This window comes from Micropterus salmoides, unplaced genomic scaffold, assembly GCF_014851395.1.
Source record: "Micropterus salmoides isolate LMB-PRFRI ecotype aquatic unplaced genomic scaffold, ASM1485139v1 Ms_hic_scaffold_14, whole genome shotgun sequence".
NCBI classification, from domain to species: Eukaryota; Metazoa; Chordata; class Actinopteri; order Centrarchiformes; family Centrarchidae; genus Micropterus; species Micropterus salmoides.
The window spans coordinates 31,767,862-31,783,670 of record NW_024040485.1 but is presented as its reverse complement, the minus strand read 5'-3'; the positions used below and the strand labels follow the sequence as shown (position 1 = coordinate 31,783,670).

The following is a 15,809-nucleotide window of genomic DNA, read 5'->3' as shown; positions in this document are numbered from 1 at the left end:
TTATCGAGGCATCTTTATGCATCTTTTTTTCTATACAGGATTTCTTTTCTTGCACCGTCTGACTACCGACAACTTACTGCTGTGGCTGCAAAGAGATCTTAGGTAATAAGTTAGAGTATAGCAATTGAATAAAGCCCAACCAACATGGGTTTTTGGGGGCCGATGCCAATTTTTATGCTGATATTTAGATTTTTTAAATGATCTTGATAGTAGACCCCTTTCCTGTATAAACTACACTTAGAACAGGCTGATACTGTAAGCTGTTCTTGTGTGTGGGCTATAATACCTTCTCCTGAATGGATTATGTTTTTTAAAAAAAGCCTCAGATTATGGTCTCAATTTAAAATGCAAACAATTTCACATCAATAACTATTTGCTAGAACATGCATCTTCTTCAGCCATCAGTAATGCAGGATAAGCATGTGTATTTTACTTTACACTTAACCTGCCGTAATGGCTACTTTTAATGTAGTGGTTTATCCCTCTACCCTCTATCTAAAGCTACTAGAAACAATTTTTCAACCACCATCTATGATACAGTGACCTGCTGTTGAGAACTTGCACCTGAGCTTTCACAATAAGACAGATGAAGCTTAAAGATCTCTTTATTGCACCACCAAGTCAGCTGAGACTTTCTGCAGAAAGACTGCTGTTACAGTTATGTGCAGAAAAGTCAGTTCGTTTATACACTTCTTCAATACCAGCAAAAACAACGCCTCCCTTTTTTTCTCTCTCACCCTGGACTGACTATAGTTGAAGAACGTTTTGGGACTTTCCATGAACATAATTCATTTGCGGCCATCAGGACACAGACAGCAGGCCTAGCTTGTTTTCCTTCAAATCATTAGTTATACACAGGGCTGGAAACTTTGGCTCACCGGCCAATGGGACTGCTAGATGAAAAAATCCACCGGCCAAGATAATAACTTTCCTTTTTATGTCACATAAACATTTGTTTCAGTACTTTTAATTGAGATAATTGAGATTGAGCTTGGGGTGGTGATGGAGCAGTGGATGAGACGCATACTTTGCTGTGAGAGACCCGGGTTCAAGTCCACTGTGAGACACCAATGTGTCCAAGACACCCCTCGTTGCCCCGCTTAATATTAATTGTAGGTTGTTTTCAGTTATTAAATCTTTGTGCAAGAAAAACCCTCTACATTGGTCTCTAATTTATTAATGCTAAGTACTAACAAAAAAATCACAACCTATGCCAAAACCACTCCAGGTACTCCAAGCACGACTTGACTGCTCCCGACTCCACTCCCCTAACGCCCAACCCCTTCCATATCTACACCAATCAAAGCCAAGACACCTGAATGAACATAAACAATGAACGCCCCTAATCAGCGTGTTACACGATTTTAGACCCCCGTGTACAGCGGGGACCAATTTAAGTGCGACATACATCAAAAAACAACGCTGATCCGCTCTTAGCTACCGTCAAACATATATTATATGGAGATACGTTTACCCGCCAATGTGGCAGGTAGCCTTCCAACATTTAGCCGCCAAACAAAAAACAAACAAACTGCATTTGGCGCTTGGTGGTGTTAATTTCCAGCCCTGGTTATACATGTGCTGATATGTATCTATCAAATGTATCAAAGTTGCATCTCTCTCTCTCTCTCATATATATATATATATATATCAACAGCGTTGAAATTTGACGTCTTGGGTCGATCACCACACCGCAACCCGTTGTCTGCCTTGTGGGTCGAGACAACAATAAATAAAAATAAAAAGGAATACGCTACCAAAAATTATCTATACCAGGGCGATTCAAATGCCCTCCAACTGGTGTTTGATGTTTAAAAACCCTCGCAATCTGATATCAAAGGGCCCTCAAAAGTTAAGCGCGTTCATCAGCGGTGAGTTTAACAACGCACATGGTGTGCAACCACATTCAGCGGTGAGTTTAACAACACTCAACTGCAGGTAAAACGGCATTCAGAGTGAGTTTGACCAAAGCAACGCACAACTGCAGGTAAAACGTAATTAAAAGGTGAGTTTAACGCTTCAATGCGCGTGCAAGTATGCAGTTTTAAAGCGTTTTCTTATCATAGGTAAAACACTAGAGCATGCTGGATAACGTATTTCTATCGGAGGTTTGTTGATTTTAATATGCTACGATTGTGTTCAATTAATCATTTTTTAAAAATTATTATTTTTACTAAATCCTCTAAATTAATAACGCTGACGTCACCGTATGGGCGATCCCAAGGTCCATTGCGATTTTCCACTGGGTAAGTAGAAGGGTTCATTAATAGAGATGGATCCTCTTCTTACATTTACACATCAAAAACGGTTGGATCAGGACAAGAAATTGTGTTTAGAAACTTTAGATTTGTAAGGTGGCCCTTTCTTATGACGAGAAATGATAGAAGACATTATAAAAAATATAGCTTGAACTGCACCAAATGTGCAAGCTAGCAAAGTTAGCTAAGTTAATTGAATTCAAGTTCATTTTTGTCGCATATTATCATGTAAGGTACAATCATAGGGGAATGTAAGATTTTCAGATTTTTATTACATAGCCCTCAACTATCCTGTAGAAAATTCATGGCATAGAGACTGATATAAGTGCATGGTTATTGTTGCAGTGACACTAAACACTAAACAGTTAACCTTAAAGTTAGCTGCTCAATCGTTCTCGTTGTTTTGGTAGAAAGCAATTATGCCAATAAGTTATGTTGTGTTTGTTTACACTGTCTTAAGTGCACTCTAGAAAATGTGTGTGTGTGTGTGTGTGTGTGTGGTGTAGATTTCTCGAAAGAAGTTCAGGCCTTGCCCCTCCTGCCAAGCACCTAACCAGGTGAGGGAAAGTCAAATAGAGCATTATGTCCAGTATTCAAATATGCGGTTTTAAATGTTATACATTTCACATTATTAGGTCAATTGGACACTAAAGTATACTCCTACTAAACGACCCTGTATGATAAGTGTTCTGTGTTACAAAACAGTGATAATTTAAGGCATCTGGTTGATATCAATTTTGATTGCTTGTTTTGCACCAAATGCCATAGGCAACATTGATTTAGCCTGGGTGTCTCCTACATCTGCCACTTTCACTGTATGATAATAATAATAATAATCCTGTGTCAATCTAGAGATGCATATTCTGAATTGCATTGTGCTTTGTGTGTTCCTCTCTTTCCTGTATACAGCCAAATTAAACTGTATATTGATTCTACTTCTTCTCTGTGACTGTGGATCTGATGTCTCACTTTGGTATACTTTTACTAACACAGGTGAGCCGCAAAACCTGCAGCTCTTGTTTCGCAGCCATCTCCCAAAAAAAGAAAGTAGCGGCCAAAAAAGTGACCCTGGACAGGAAGTGGGGGGAAAGGGTCCTAAAAAACAGAAATGCAGGAAGAGTGGTGGACTCTGCCCATATTGCAGTAAGTAGAAATGCTCATATTTCATTAAGCAATATGATTTGTTTCACTTTCATTAATATTTTGTGATAGGGCAAGGGCCTCATTTTACAAAAATAAGTTGAATTTGTCAGTGAATGAATTTGAGGTAGTCATAGATGTCATTGGTGTAACATATTATTTGAATTAATTTGTAATTTGCTTGACATGCATAGAATAGACTTTCTTTTTGACCAGGCGCTCATGTACATTTGTTTACATATACTACCGGCTACATTGCAAATATAACCTTGCTTTAGTACCACACAGGTACTTCAGTATGCGTGTTACTGAAGTTTCTGTCTCTGCTAAAGGCAGATCACAGAATTCAGATCCAGAGTCACTATTAAAGACAGTCTTGCATGATTATGTAAGTAGATAACATGCTCTTACCTTGCACTACCACCCCTAGCATGTGAATATTGCATCGCACACTTATAGTGCCTTGCGCTGTGTTCATTTTAGAGAAAGTGCATGATGATGTGACAGAATAACTCAGGACATGTGTGAAAGCCATGCTGTGTGCAACATATGTGTTGTTAAAAGCAAGGCCATATTCCAGGTGTCCTATTTCAAAGACACAACTTAAAAAAGTATTTGAATTACTACAGGGGAGATTAATGTCGGGTTAAAAGTGGAAAGGATTCGACTATACCTACTGGAGTAGGACCGAGACCAGGTTCTGTAGTGCAGCTGGCTATTTTATGTCCGTTGGTGGCGTTCCCAAATGAGTGTTTCTGTTAGTCCCCCAATCTACATTTGCCGTGGGCAGAGACAGGTAGACCGACCAAGGGGGGGAGGAGAGTGTTTGGATCAGGTGGATAGGTGGCCATAAAGAGTTAGTCCAGTCAAAATGTATTTTTATCATATTTTGTTTTGTGTGTGTCCAATCAATATAATTATTTTTGAAGGGTGTCAGGACTTTTTGTGTTCCCTTTAGAATCCCAGATTGCTAACTATTTGACCACCAGCATCCAGCACAACATTAGATGAATATTGGTTGTATAGAGCAGGGGTTCTCAAACTGTTTGTGCCAAGGACCCTTTGTGTGGGAGAAGAATTTCCAAGGACCCCCTCATAATTAAAACAATTAAGCATATGCTTGCTACCATTTGTATACTTTGATGCCATTTTTATTCTCTTGGTGTGTACTTACTTGGTCTTTAGTCAACTTTGGATTTTGAATCACTTAATGATGTGGACTGACTCAAACATTTATCCATGTTCATCAGCTATCTTAATGGCAAATAAGCCAAGCTAAGCAGCAGGAAGAATGGTTCATCATGACCTGAGTGAAGTGATTCACAACAGATTGACTTGATTAATCATAATCACAAAAAAGTTCAATGTTAATGTTTTAATTTATTAGTGCATTCATAATCAAGAGTTTATATGTAGATTCTAGATCATTACATCGTCATTGATAAGCATTTCTTAACGATTAAGCACAACTTTCTCATTCGAAACAAATCCACTTTGAGAACCACTGGTATAGAGTACATATTTCACGAGTTCACACTTACATCAATTTAACAGAGTAAAGATTATGAGTATTTGGCGTGCGGTCCGGGGGGGTCTCCGAGCTCAGGATTTTTGCCTGAACCCAGAGTACTTCCCCCATTGTTATAAAAGTATTTAGGGCTAGAAGTGAGGAGATGGGGTGGTGGAGGGATGCTGTCAAACTGTCAACGGACAGAGGTAAGCTTGTTGTTATATATACACCTCTTAACTCGTTGATTGGATTGATTAGCAGAGTTTGCTCCACTCGTGTCTAATTGGGTTTAATTATCTGAACGTGCTCCTCCCGAACTTTGTTAATAAAACATCATGTAATGTTGTTTCTAAGGGGAAAAGCTGTTAAGGTTGGTCATGTAAGTTGTGTAGCCCGATATTAGAAACAGTAGCACTAATGTATTTAATGCAAATTTGTTTTCCAATTGGGTGGAAAGTAATGCAGTGGGAATAACTAATGTTTGCTGTCTGCATTTATTTATTACAGGTGAAAAAACTAAGTGCATTAGGCTATGTCCCAATTCTATTTTCGCAAAGAAAGATAAGGCCTCTGGAAAGTGGGTGTCTGATGTGGTGACCCATCTGCTACCCACTGAGGACAACCTAAAAATTGTGGCCACCATGAGAAAGGCCTACAATTTTGTATTGATCAAAGAAGGTAGGATTTGTGTAATTTAAGTCATGCCTGTTTTTTTATGATGGTGAAATATTGAAAATTAACATACTCATGCAATATTGTAGGGAACTCCACGACGACATTGCCCGATCCACACCCTCAGGCCCTGCCCGATCCACACCCTCAGGCCCTGCCGATCCACACCCTCAGGCCCTGCCCGATCCACACCCTCAGGCCCTGCCCGATCCACACCCTCAGGCCCTGCCCGATCCACACCCTCAGGCCCAGCCCGATCCACACCCTCAGGCCCAGCCCGATCCACACCCTCAGGCCCAGGAAAAGGAGACATTTTATATTTTATATTTACACCCTGTCTCTCTCCCTGTGAAGGAACAACCCCCCCCCCCAAAAAAGAAAGTGTAAGTTAACTGTGGTCTTAGCACACTATGTATGAATTTCTCCTTTTTGTAATCATTATTCATGAAATACAGAAATCTTTAGGTGAATTTAAGTGCAGTCAATTAGCGTAGTTAATGTGAGTAATTTTCAGTGGCCAGTCTGATACACAAAGGAGTTTGTCCTCGCACGCATACCTTTCAGTACTGAACACGCACACTCTAGGAGTAAAGCAATGAGCAATACACACTTGAGGAGAGATGAATACACACACACTCACGCACACATCAGTGGGCAGCCCAGGTAGCTTATCCCCCCCTATCACTGTTCACAATCTGCTTCAATAACCTTTAGGCCAGGCAGTAGGATAATTAGGCTAAATTTCGGCTATGAAATCACTGAATCTAATGGCTAAAGAGCAGTTCATTCCAGGAACTATAACGATAAAAGCGTCCAGACAGACTGACCAGCTATAAGCAAAGTCTCACCTTGTGTTAATAAATGTGATGGCTAAGATGTGATGGGTTCCTATTGGTTGTTAGCTCTTCTTTTTATTGTTCTCAAAATCGCTTTAAAAGCGATCCCCAACAATATTGTTCTCAATCTCGTTATAGTTTATCATATTAACGAGAACAATATTTTTTTATATAGTTATCGTTTTTGGTGTGAATGGCCCTTTATATATGTATTCTTCAGACGTTTTCAAAGTTCAAGGACAATGCTTAAAGTTGTTCCCCAGGTTTTATGAAACTTTAAGTTTAACTTTAAGTTTAATTTCCAGGTTTTTTTTACATTTATGGTTAATTAATATTATTATTATTATTATTATTGTCATTTTAAGGTTGCCGGAAATGTAGTAGGCAAAAAGTTTTCAAATATGACTCCATAACAGGACGAAGGATAAATGAGGTAAGAAATATATTTTTCATTAGGCTGTCTGATCATCTCTCCATTGTCTGTGGCTCATCTGGCATTTCACATATCACAAAATACTGACCATTTAAGCATTGGTAATTTGAGTCCATTTAAGTTCAACTGAAGGCCAAGTGGCCTTGCCCCAAAAATTATGAAATTCAAAACCTGATTATATGTTTTTGTCTTTCTGTAGGGGCAAGAGGAAGTAAGGGTGAAATGGTTACCTTGCTCTGCATGGTAAGTACTGCTTTATATTGGTTTATATTGCCTTCATACATGTACTCTTTTTCCACTTTTTACCATCTCATAGGTAGTGGATAAAGGTTGAAATTTATATTGTAGCACACAACTTTAAATGTACAGGTGGGTCTCAAAGTTTTGCAACCAAAAAGCAGCGTTGAGAGAATTGTCATGTCCACTAGGTTTTAGGTCCAGCGTCAATGCAGCCTTCTACCTGGAGATTTTAGAGCATGGTTCCATCTGCTGACGAGCTTTACGCACATGCTGATATCCTTTTCCAGCAGGACTCTGCCCCTGCCACAGTGCGAAAACTGCTAGTAACTGGGTTGCTTAGCATGGTATTGCTGTGCTTAACTCGTCTCACCTGAACCCCATAGAGAGGACAAAGATAGAAACCAAACCCAACATTAGAGACAACTTCAAGGTCACTATCAAAGCAACATGGGCTTTTATAACACCTCAGCAATGCCATACACTGATGGCCTCCACACCACACCACACCGATGCAGGAATTTGTGCAAAAGCAGCCACACCAAGTATAGAGTGTATGCATTAACAATTTTTGATAAGTCAGATTTGTTCATTTATTTTTGAAAGGTCGACATTTCTGTATTCCTCTTTATTATAATGTAGTGAGTTGATTGATTTTTTTATTTTTTAAATTTTTTTCATGAGCTGTAATCAAGATTAAATCAACACAAATTGCTTCAAATGTTGCACAATATTGTAATTGTAGACCCATAGGGTATATACCAATATACCAATTGGTATAGGGTGGAATAAATGCAGTGTCAAATATTGTCTACAGGATTTAGCCACTTGCTCTTTTCAGTACTATGCATAATTCCCCCGGTGTAATGTCTATGTAGGAAGTAGACCTTCACCAATATATTGGCAGAACATCAGTATCGGCCAAGCTCATCCTTGTTGACTGATGTCAGCTATTGACTTTCTCTGACTTTATCTATGAGAGTGGCTGATGTTTATCTGTTACATTTCATCAAGCACTATATATGTATAGGTTTTATAAAAACAATGAAATACAAGACCGTACAATATTTTTTGAAAATATTTATGCTGTGAAACTATTGTTAAAATGGTTCTAATGTTATTTTTTTACTGATACTTACAGTGGAAAAATCTGGGAGGAGACATGGGAGCCGGCCTGCCAGTTCTCACCAGGTGCCAACCATGTGTAATGTCACACATTGGTCTGTAATTCAATGAGTTAAATACCTGCTATGAGATGTCAAGTTTGCCGTTACGGGCCCAGCCATCCTGCTTGCGGATGTGACTACTTTAGATGAGGAGGAGCCGCGTTACACACTTTCAATGGTTTCCACCCTAACATGCTGTCATGCTGTTTTTTCATTTATTTTTTAATTATTGATTTTTGTTAAAAGCTGTGTTCAAATAAATCGATGTATACCTTTATTTCTGTTTGTCTTTCCATTCACCTTGTGGTTTAGCCAATCATCTGAAGTCTTCAATGCATCAAATGATATATTGTAATGTGATGCACAAAGTATGTAGGAAGGTGGGACATGTTTTCATTCATATTAATTGACATCATTAAGGAACCGTTGATTCCACCAGCTAAACCATACATTTTCTGTAGAAAGGGTAGCTGAGGTAGGCAGGGGTGGATAAATGAACAGGCTTACCAGGACCAGAGGTCAAGAGGGTCCAGAAGCCTCTAAAAATTTGAAAGCATGCTTTCTAATTCAGGAAGTTTTCTAAAGGCAAGGCACATGAAACCCTGGCTGCTGCACTGTGGCCTTCCATTGACCTTGATGCACTAAATGTGTGTGTTCAAGTCTACCCCGGATGGGTAAAAGCAGAAGACTATATTTTTTTACTTTTGTTATTTCAGTCTATATGGGCCAATCTGGGTTTCTTGTTTATATTTTTAAAACTGTCAATATTCATTTAGATGTTATGGTATTTATTTATTTTAATATTTCGGTCTTATTTACGGTGAAATAATACAGTATGCTGTAATACAGAACATATGATCCGAGCTAGACGCAAAGACTCCACAATGCAATGCGGGCGTTCATTCACAGAATCGGTTGTCATTGGTTGTCACCAGCAACAACAAGTTGCTCAGCTTTGTACCAGCCGCAATACCAGAGAAAGGACTTTGGTAATACCGATTACCGACCGAAGACTCCGGAAGTGACGTAGTATGTGCCGCTCGGCGGATAAGAAGATAAAAATATATATTTGTGCAAAATTGACTTAATTTATTTAATATATGCTTTTTTGGAAATGTTCTAGATTTCTAAGAAATGTGTTTTTGCACTATTGTAAAACATTTCTTGAATAAAAAGATAAAAAAATACACAGTATTCGTAATATTGATGTTTTTGTCTAACGTTGTATTTGAGGATTTAAACAATAAAGATAACAATAATAATAAAATACAGTTTAATGTATTTGTCTCATGTATTGTGTGCTCGTCGGCCGGCGGCAATCTGCAATGGAATGAAGCCCATTCACGGCCATAGTTACATAGTTACACGAACATGTCCCCCCACCCCCACCCCGGAATAACTACACATAAGCACTCGCTTTGTGTGGCGCGTCTCTTATGGGAGTTGTAGTTTTAAAGTATATTGGTATATTTCTCACAATTAGAAGTTAAAAGTGTAAAATTTTGGATACACCCTGTGTTTTTTTGGGATGGGGAACACACTGGTGTTATCAGATTTCAAAAAATTAATGGTTAAATAGGTGAGATAGCTTATTTCCATATTTGACAGTGCTTATACAGTGGGTAAACTTTGGTGACCATATCTACATGACAGCAGAGGCCCAGAGCTTTATATATAAATGCTGGTCTTATGTGTTTAGCACCTTCTGTTGCTAAATTACAAACCGAGATGGACTGGGTTCAAGGTTCAGAGGTCAATGCTCTCTGCAATGCTCTTCTGGCTGTACTTCCATCTTGTGCAACTAAACATCTACAAATGATCTGGAATGCTGCAGCTCGTCTTGTCTTCAACGAGCCCAAAAGGGCCCACGTCACTCCTCTGTTCATCTCTCTGCACTGGCTGCCACTCTCTGCTCGCATCAAGTTCAAGGCCTTGACACTTGCTTACAGATCGACCACTGGCTCAGCTCCCTCCTACTTTCACTCGCTCCTACGAGTCTACACCCCCACCAGAAGCCTACGATCGATCAATGAGCGACGGCTTGTGGTACCATCACAAAGAGCCACAAATCACTCTCTAGAACATTCTCATTCACAGTTCCATGCTGGTGGAATGATCTGCCCACCCTCATCCGGAATGCAGAATCCCTGACAGCATTCAAAAGACAACTGAAAACTCATCTCTTCCGAAAGCACTTAACATAAAAAAATAAAATAAAAATCCTTTAAATCCTCACTTGCCTAGTTTATGCTACTCTGAGCAATGTTTGAACTTTGTATTTTGAGCACTTCTTGTGTTGTTATTGCCTCCTCACGATAACTTGTTTGGTTTAGACCTCAGATGTAAGTCGCTTTGGATAAAAGTGTCTGCTAAATGACTAAATGTAAAATGTAAATGTAAAATGTATGGAGAATAAAGATGGATCAGACCACATTCTTTATGCTTGCCTGGAGAAACTGGTTTCTATTCTTCTCCACAACCTTCATGACAGTCATATTAAAATGCTCTGTAATGCAGCCTTGTATAACATTAAACCCTCTGATTCACTGTGAGTGTTTGCTCTAAATGATAACACCCACTTTCAACACGGGCCTTCCAGCCAAAGGTATTGTCCATATACACCCCAAGGTGCCTGTAGGAGCAGAGCTGATGGATTGGTTCATCATTTATGACTTCTAATACCTTCTGACCCATGTCAAGACCCTTTCATCAACTTGTGAAATGGTTGAATGAGATATGCGAGTTGTGTCTGTATGCTGTAAGCCGAGGAAGAAGTGTGCCAAAAATGCCAAAACACATGTTGTATACTGTATGTACACTAACCCTAACCCATAAATTGAAATTTCAAAAAAGTCATTCATTTAAATTTTAAAACTACTAATAATGCAGTGTGATTTTAAATCAAAGTCCCACCCATAAATATGCTCTCATGTTTTTTCCCCTTTAGTCTCAAAATAAAAAATGCTTCTCTTTTTATAGTTTTATTTTTTGGTTTTTCACAATAGTACAACAAATCCAAATTAATCAAACAAGCCATTAGGCTGTATTTTTAAACACTCAACTGTAGTTTTTTTTTATATAGTATATAAGGCAAATCAAAGTGCTTAGGTCAGGAAATGTAGTTATTAAAGCAAGTCTTGAAGTAATTCAACTTCCCAATTAAACATCCAAATTCAGAAAAATTGGTTTGTGTGTGTATATAATAACCACTATAGTGTCTATAATTAAGTCACATTTTCAGTTTTTGCATTTGTTGAACCTCTATGTACCTTCACTGCACATGAGAAGCAGCTGAATAAGTCCTGTCAAGGATGCTTTCAGAGACCATCTGTAGCAGGTGAGTTGATGCAAGAAAAAAATGGGGTTGTGTGTCCATGTAAAACTGTCAGAAAACTCAGATTTGCCACAGCAGATGACATCAGTGGAATTATGTTTATTATTATTAGTAAAATACACATATTTACACCTTCCTGTAAACTTTTCTGCACATAGTTTTGTTCTACCATAAACAGAAGACGACTATTCGAAAAACAGTTTCTTAAATTAATTTCAGTTTGTATAACTACATTCATTATTATTGTTGTAAGTAACATGTAGATATGATAATTACTATTATTCAAGCATATCTGACTTACAGTGTTTCCTCTTTGTTGATTTGACCGTGGTGGCCCCCCACAGCAACATTTCGAGATGGTTCTCACTGCGGAACATGAAATCCATGGGGAGGAGTCGGATCCAGATCCAACTCCTCCCACCTTACATACACCTAAACCTACCCAACTCCGCCCCCTGATCCCTAAACCCAACCCTAATCCTACCCATCTCCACCCCTTGGATCTTGATCCGACTCCTCCCCGTGGATCTCATGTACTGCATTGAGGTGCTACTGAACATTTCTGCCCCCCACGGTATCAGAAATAGGGCGATTATAGTGTCGATTTCACTGAATATGATCAAAAACTTGAGCATAGCAGTCTCTTGCATGCTTCATCATTCTGGTGACTTCTTGCTTCTTTCTCAAAGTTAAGCTGAGGAAACCCTCGATCCCTTCTTCATTTAGAGCCCACAGCTCACCTTATGGGAGTAAAACAAAAAATTATCAGAAAAAAAATGACAATGTAGAGTATAGTATTACAACACATTACTTAAATACGTACTTTGCAATGCCTCACTGGAAAGCTGGGATGACATCTCCTTGAGTGTGTCTGCACGAGTGGAGAGAGATTTCCAATGCTTTGCCATCTCAGAAAGAACAATCTTCTTCTCCTCCTCAAGTCTCCTTATTGCCATCACAACATCAAACGCCTTCCTCTTGATTTTCAAATCTACAGCGTCTGGGATACAGTTGTGGAAAATAAGTAAATTGTAAGTATGATTATTTTTCAAATAATATTTGAGATAATCTGGGATAAGGCATAATTGGTTTTGTGCTACTATGTGAATCAAACAAAATTGTCAACAGATTTGTGTACATACCACCATGTGAAAGTTGCCATGGCCAAACTGTCTCGTCAGAGAGAATGATGTCAAAGACGATTCTTTCTTTCCGACCTTTGCTGCCATCGGTGTCTTTGTAAAGGCGCTGGGACCTTCTTTTAATGCTGGCCACCAGCACCTCCATTCTACTGGTCACCGCGTCAAGATCGGCATTCTTTTGGGATGTTGTTGCTGAGAAGAAAAGAAGTGTAAACATTTCACTTACATTTTCATGGCAGTAACTGAAACGAGCTAAGTCTCAGTGTAACACAGAACGCCACAGGGAAGTCATAAGGATTACCTTAACCTCTTTGCTGCTTTTTTTTTCTTTATAAAAAAAAGCTCCTGGAGGAAGGACAGGTGAGTCTCAATATTCATTTCATATTTATTAGCATGTATAGGAAGTATGTAACAGGGTACCAAAGAAAATGACAACGTAGCCAAGATGGGATCCGCTAACTGCAAGAAATGTCGGAAACACTTTATTTTACGGTGTCCTTGTTACATATGTTACATGAACTTAAAATAGTAATAACAATAAATTATGCATAATTACATGTAACTAACCCTCAACCAAATCCTAATCCTACCCTAATCCTATAGTAAGTACATGTAGTTAATTAATATTACTCCGTATTTAAATGTATAATTACAATCTTAAAAGGACACCTTAAAATAAAGTGTTGAATGTCACCGAAATGTCCAATGTTCCAACTTTTGGACTGTGCACCATTCAGGTACTTTCAGGGCACTTTGTTTTGACATGATTTCCAGTGTGCATGCACTACATACTAAAATTTGGCATTTTAACTGCACAAGTAAATGACCAAGAAAACAGTGTATGTATGATTTCATTTTAAAACAGTAATTACTTGCAGAAGCATGTCTCCCATTATTCTGCAGAACTGAGACATTGAAATAATAGTATAACTATCACCTTCTGCCCACTCCTTAATATCAGTGACCCAGCCCTCAACTTCAACCTGTGTCACTGCCAGCTGGATTTTCATGCTTTCCAGATCCTGAAGTTGGCTTTCCAGGCGTTTTGCGGCCTTCAAATAACAAAAAAAGGAAATGAAATAAAAATGTTATACCTACAAAAATATACAATAGAAGGTATTTACAATATAAGAAAATAACAATACTCATCTCTACCTTCTGATATCGGCAGGCAAGTGAAGCAGCCAAGTTATTAAACTTTTGCTGATTCCAGCGCATGGCCATCAGTGTAAGCATGTCTGTACGTCCTGTAAAAAAGAAAAGAAAATACACTAATCTGTGTTGTACCACATGTCCCTCACTGGCTACAATTTTCTTGTAACACATTCAATCTAAGTAGTGCAGTGTGTGGTTACCTTACCTGCTTTGGACATGTGCTTTGTGGTCACAGCAATCCTAGAGAGGAAGGCGTTACACTGCTCAACCTCCTCCCCAAGTGTCAATCCGGCCCCTTGCTGGTAAGCTCCACTCCATTTAACCTATTGAAGAAAATACTTAAAAGCTGCCAACATACCTTTGCAGGTGTTTAGGGACGGTTAATGACATGGTAATGTTTTCTTACCTCGCATTTAAAATCATGGGCTTTGGCATGAAACACTGAGAGGAATGGTTTCATGCTCAGAAGGTGCTGGAGCTCCGGGCAGCTTTTTGTCACTTTGTGGAGGTAGGGCCAGTACTTGCAGGTTACATCCATGGCAAAAAAGCTTATTGACTTATTTGCCAGCTTGTTCTGCAGGTAGAGGGGATAAGCATATATTTCTCCCCTGAACATGTTGAGAGCGCCGAGAAAAACTCCATGTCGACAGACCGCAAGCTCAAGTCCCTCCTCATCAATTTTACTAGAGGATCTCTGAGAAGTTTCCCTGGCAGCTGACCACTCCCCTCCACAGACACCTCTTCCAGAGACCTACAACATGGAAAAAGGTTGATATAAATAGTCAGGACTCACCCAAACAATGTCAACTGTAAAATGTTATTGGTCGTGTTTTTAGAAATATTATACAACAAGTTTACATGGTTGGTGTTGGAATGAATGTAATCCACAAATCTTTCTACTTCATCATCTTTTGCAATGAAGATGCCATCAAATAAGGCTTGTTCTTCAGATCTAATTGAAAGAAAGGTACACATTGACCTTCAATATGACACAGCAAAGGTTACTTTAACAACACTGCAAATTACACACATTTTGTAAGTACCTTGCTGCGTTCTTAAAGCGGTAGTGCTTGCGATTTCAGTCCACAGAAACAGCAAGCATGTCTGGGGTGCATGCAGGACAGATAAAATGCTCCTCCCTGCAGATCTTATCCACTTCAAATCTAACAGCCTCCCACTCTAAAAAGCTTTTTCTGAAGCTGTCTGCTGTGATCTTCCCAGTCTGTTTCAGAACAGTAAAACATGTCAACATAATTCACAGTTAAGTTAACTAAAGTTAATAAGGTCAAAGGTGACACCAAATCCTCCTGCATCGAGCCTCCACAGGCAGTCGCTCAGCCCAGTGGATCTTTGGAAGTCTTTTGGCTCTTTGTATGTCACGGACAAAAAACATCACGACCAAAGTCCCCCCCAAAAAAGACCACAGCAAACTCGACTCCCACACCAAACTTAACCAATGTCTTTATGGACCTATTTGTTTTTTTTCTGAATGCAAACTGCATGACTAGGATGTGACATCACTACTTGATCTTATACACAGGTCTAATGTTTTGAGTGATTGAGTTGATAAATTGCTCCAATACTTTTGTACATTTAGTGTATGAATTTAGATTCTTTACTGAGTGGTAGTTTTTACACAAAGACTTTGAATCTTAGATGATGTTCTATTAATGTATCGAGTCCAGCTGAATCACTGTTTTGATTTCATCAACATGCTCCAATTATAATAATCAGTGTGTTGATAATGTCACCATAGTCGTTCTGCGATACACATCAATACTAGTACTAGTTGTTAGTGATTCCCACCACTCATACTCACACGGCCAAAGCGGACAGTTCGTTGATCAAGCATTCTTAAGAATGCTTGGCAGGACAGTCCTGGTGCTGCCATCTTCAATTCTTCATAAGAACAAAAAACATCTGTAG

General features: G+C 39.0%; 1 protein-coding gene and 2 long non-coding RNA genes across 4 annotated transcripts; 2 read left to right on the top strand and 1 right to left on the bottom strand.

The window, feature by feature from the left end:
- Positions 1-2,009: 2,009 nt before the first annotated feature.
- On the top strand, positions 2,010-5,737 carry LOC119902704. The gene is made up of 4 exons (XR_005444354.1): positions 2,010-2,815; positions 3,252-3,401; positions 5,416-5,586; positions 5,670-5,737. It is a non-coding gene; the product is annotated as an uncharacterized LOC119902704 (long non-coding RNA).
- Positions 5,738-5,928: 191 nt separating this feature from the next.
- On the top strand, positions 5,929-9,266 carry LOC119902705. Its single transcript, XR_005444355.1, has 3 exons — positions 5,929-6,849; positions 7,049-7,092; positions 8,228-9,266. It is a non-coding gene; the product is annotated as an uncharacterized LOC119902705 (long non-coding RNA).
- Positions 9,267-11,867: 2,601 nt separating this feature from the next.
- Positions 11,868-14,893, bottom strand: LOC119902702. 2 transcript variants are annotated; one of them, XM_038719060.1, is made up of 8 exons: positions 14,742-14,893; positions 14,290-14,634; positions 14,089-14,206; positions 13,884-13,975; positions 13,666-13,780; positions 12,729-12,920; positions 12,410-12,586; positions 11,868-12,326 (listed from the first exon to the last, which is right to left on the bottom strand). In XM_038719060.1, exons 1-8 carry the CDS (start codon positions 14,856-14,858, stop codon positions 12,193-12,195), a joined length of 1,290 nt encoding a protein of 429 aa, XP_038574988.1. In that variant the 5' UTR covers positions 14,859-14,893; the 3' UTR covers positions 11,868-12,192. The 2 variants fall into 2 exon arrangements, with proteins under 2 accessions (XP_038574988.1, XP_038574989.1); XM_038719061.1 differs by having other exon boundaries at positions 13,666-13,750.
- Positions 14,894-15,809: the final 916 nt, after the last annotated feature.

Excerpts from the sequence above, each read along its gene's own strand:
- LOC119902702 (XM_038719060.1), bottom strand. The coding sequence starts at position 14,858 with ATGTGTACCTTTCTTTCAATTAGATCTGAAGAACAAGCCTTATTTGAT. Across the intron at positions 13,976-14,088 it reads AAAGCACATGTCCAAAGCAG|GACGTACAGACATGCTTACA; the intron begins GTAAGGTAACCA and ends TCTTTTTTACAG. Across the intron at positions 12,587-12,728 it reads ATGGCAACTTTCACATGGTG|ACGCTGTAGATTTGAAAATC; the intron begins GTATGTACACAA and ends ACTGTATCCCAG.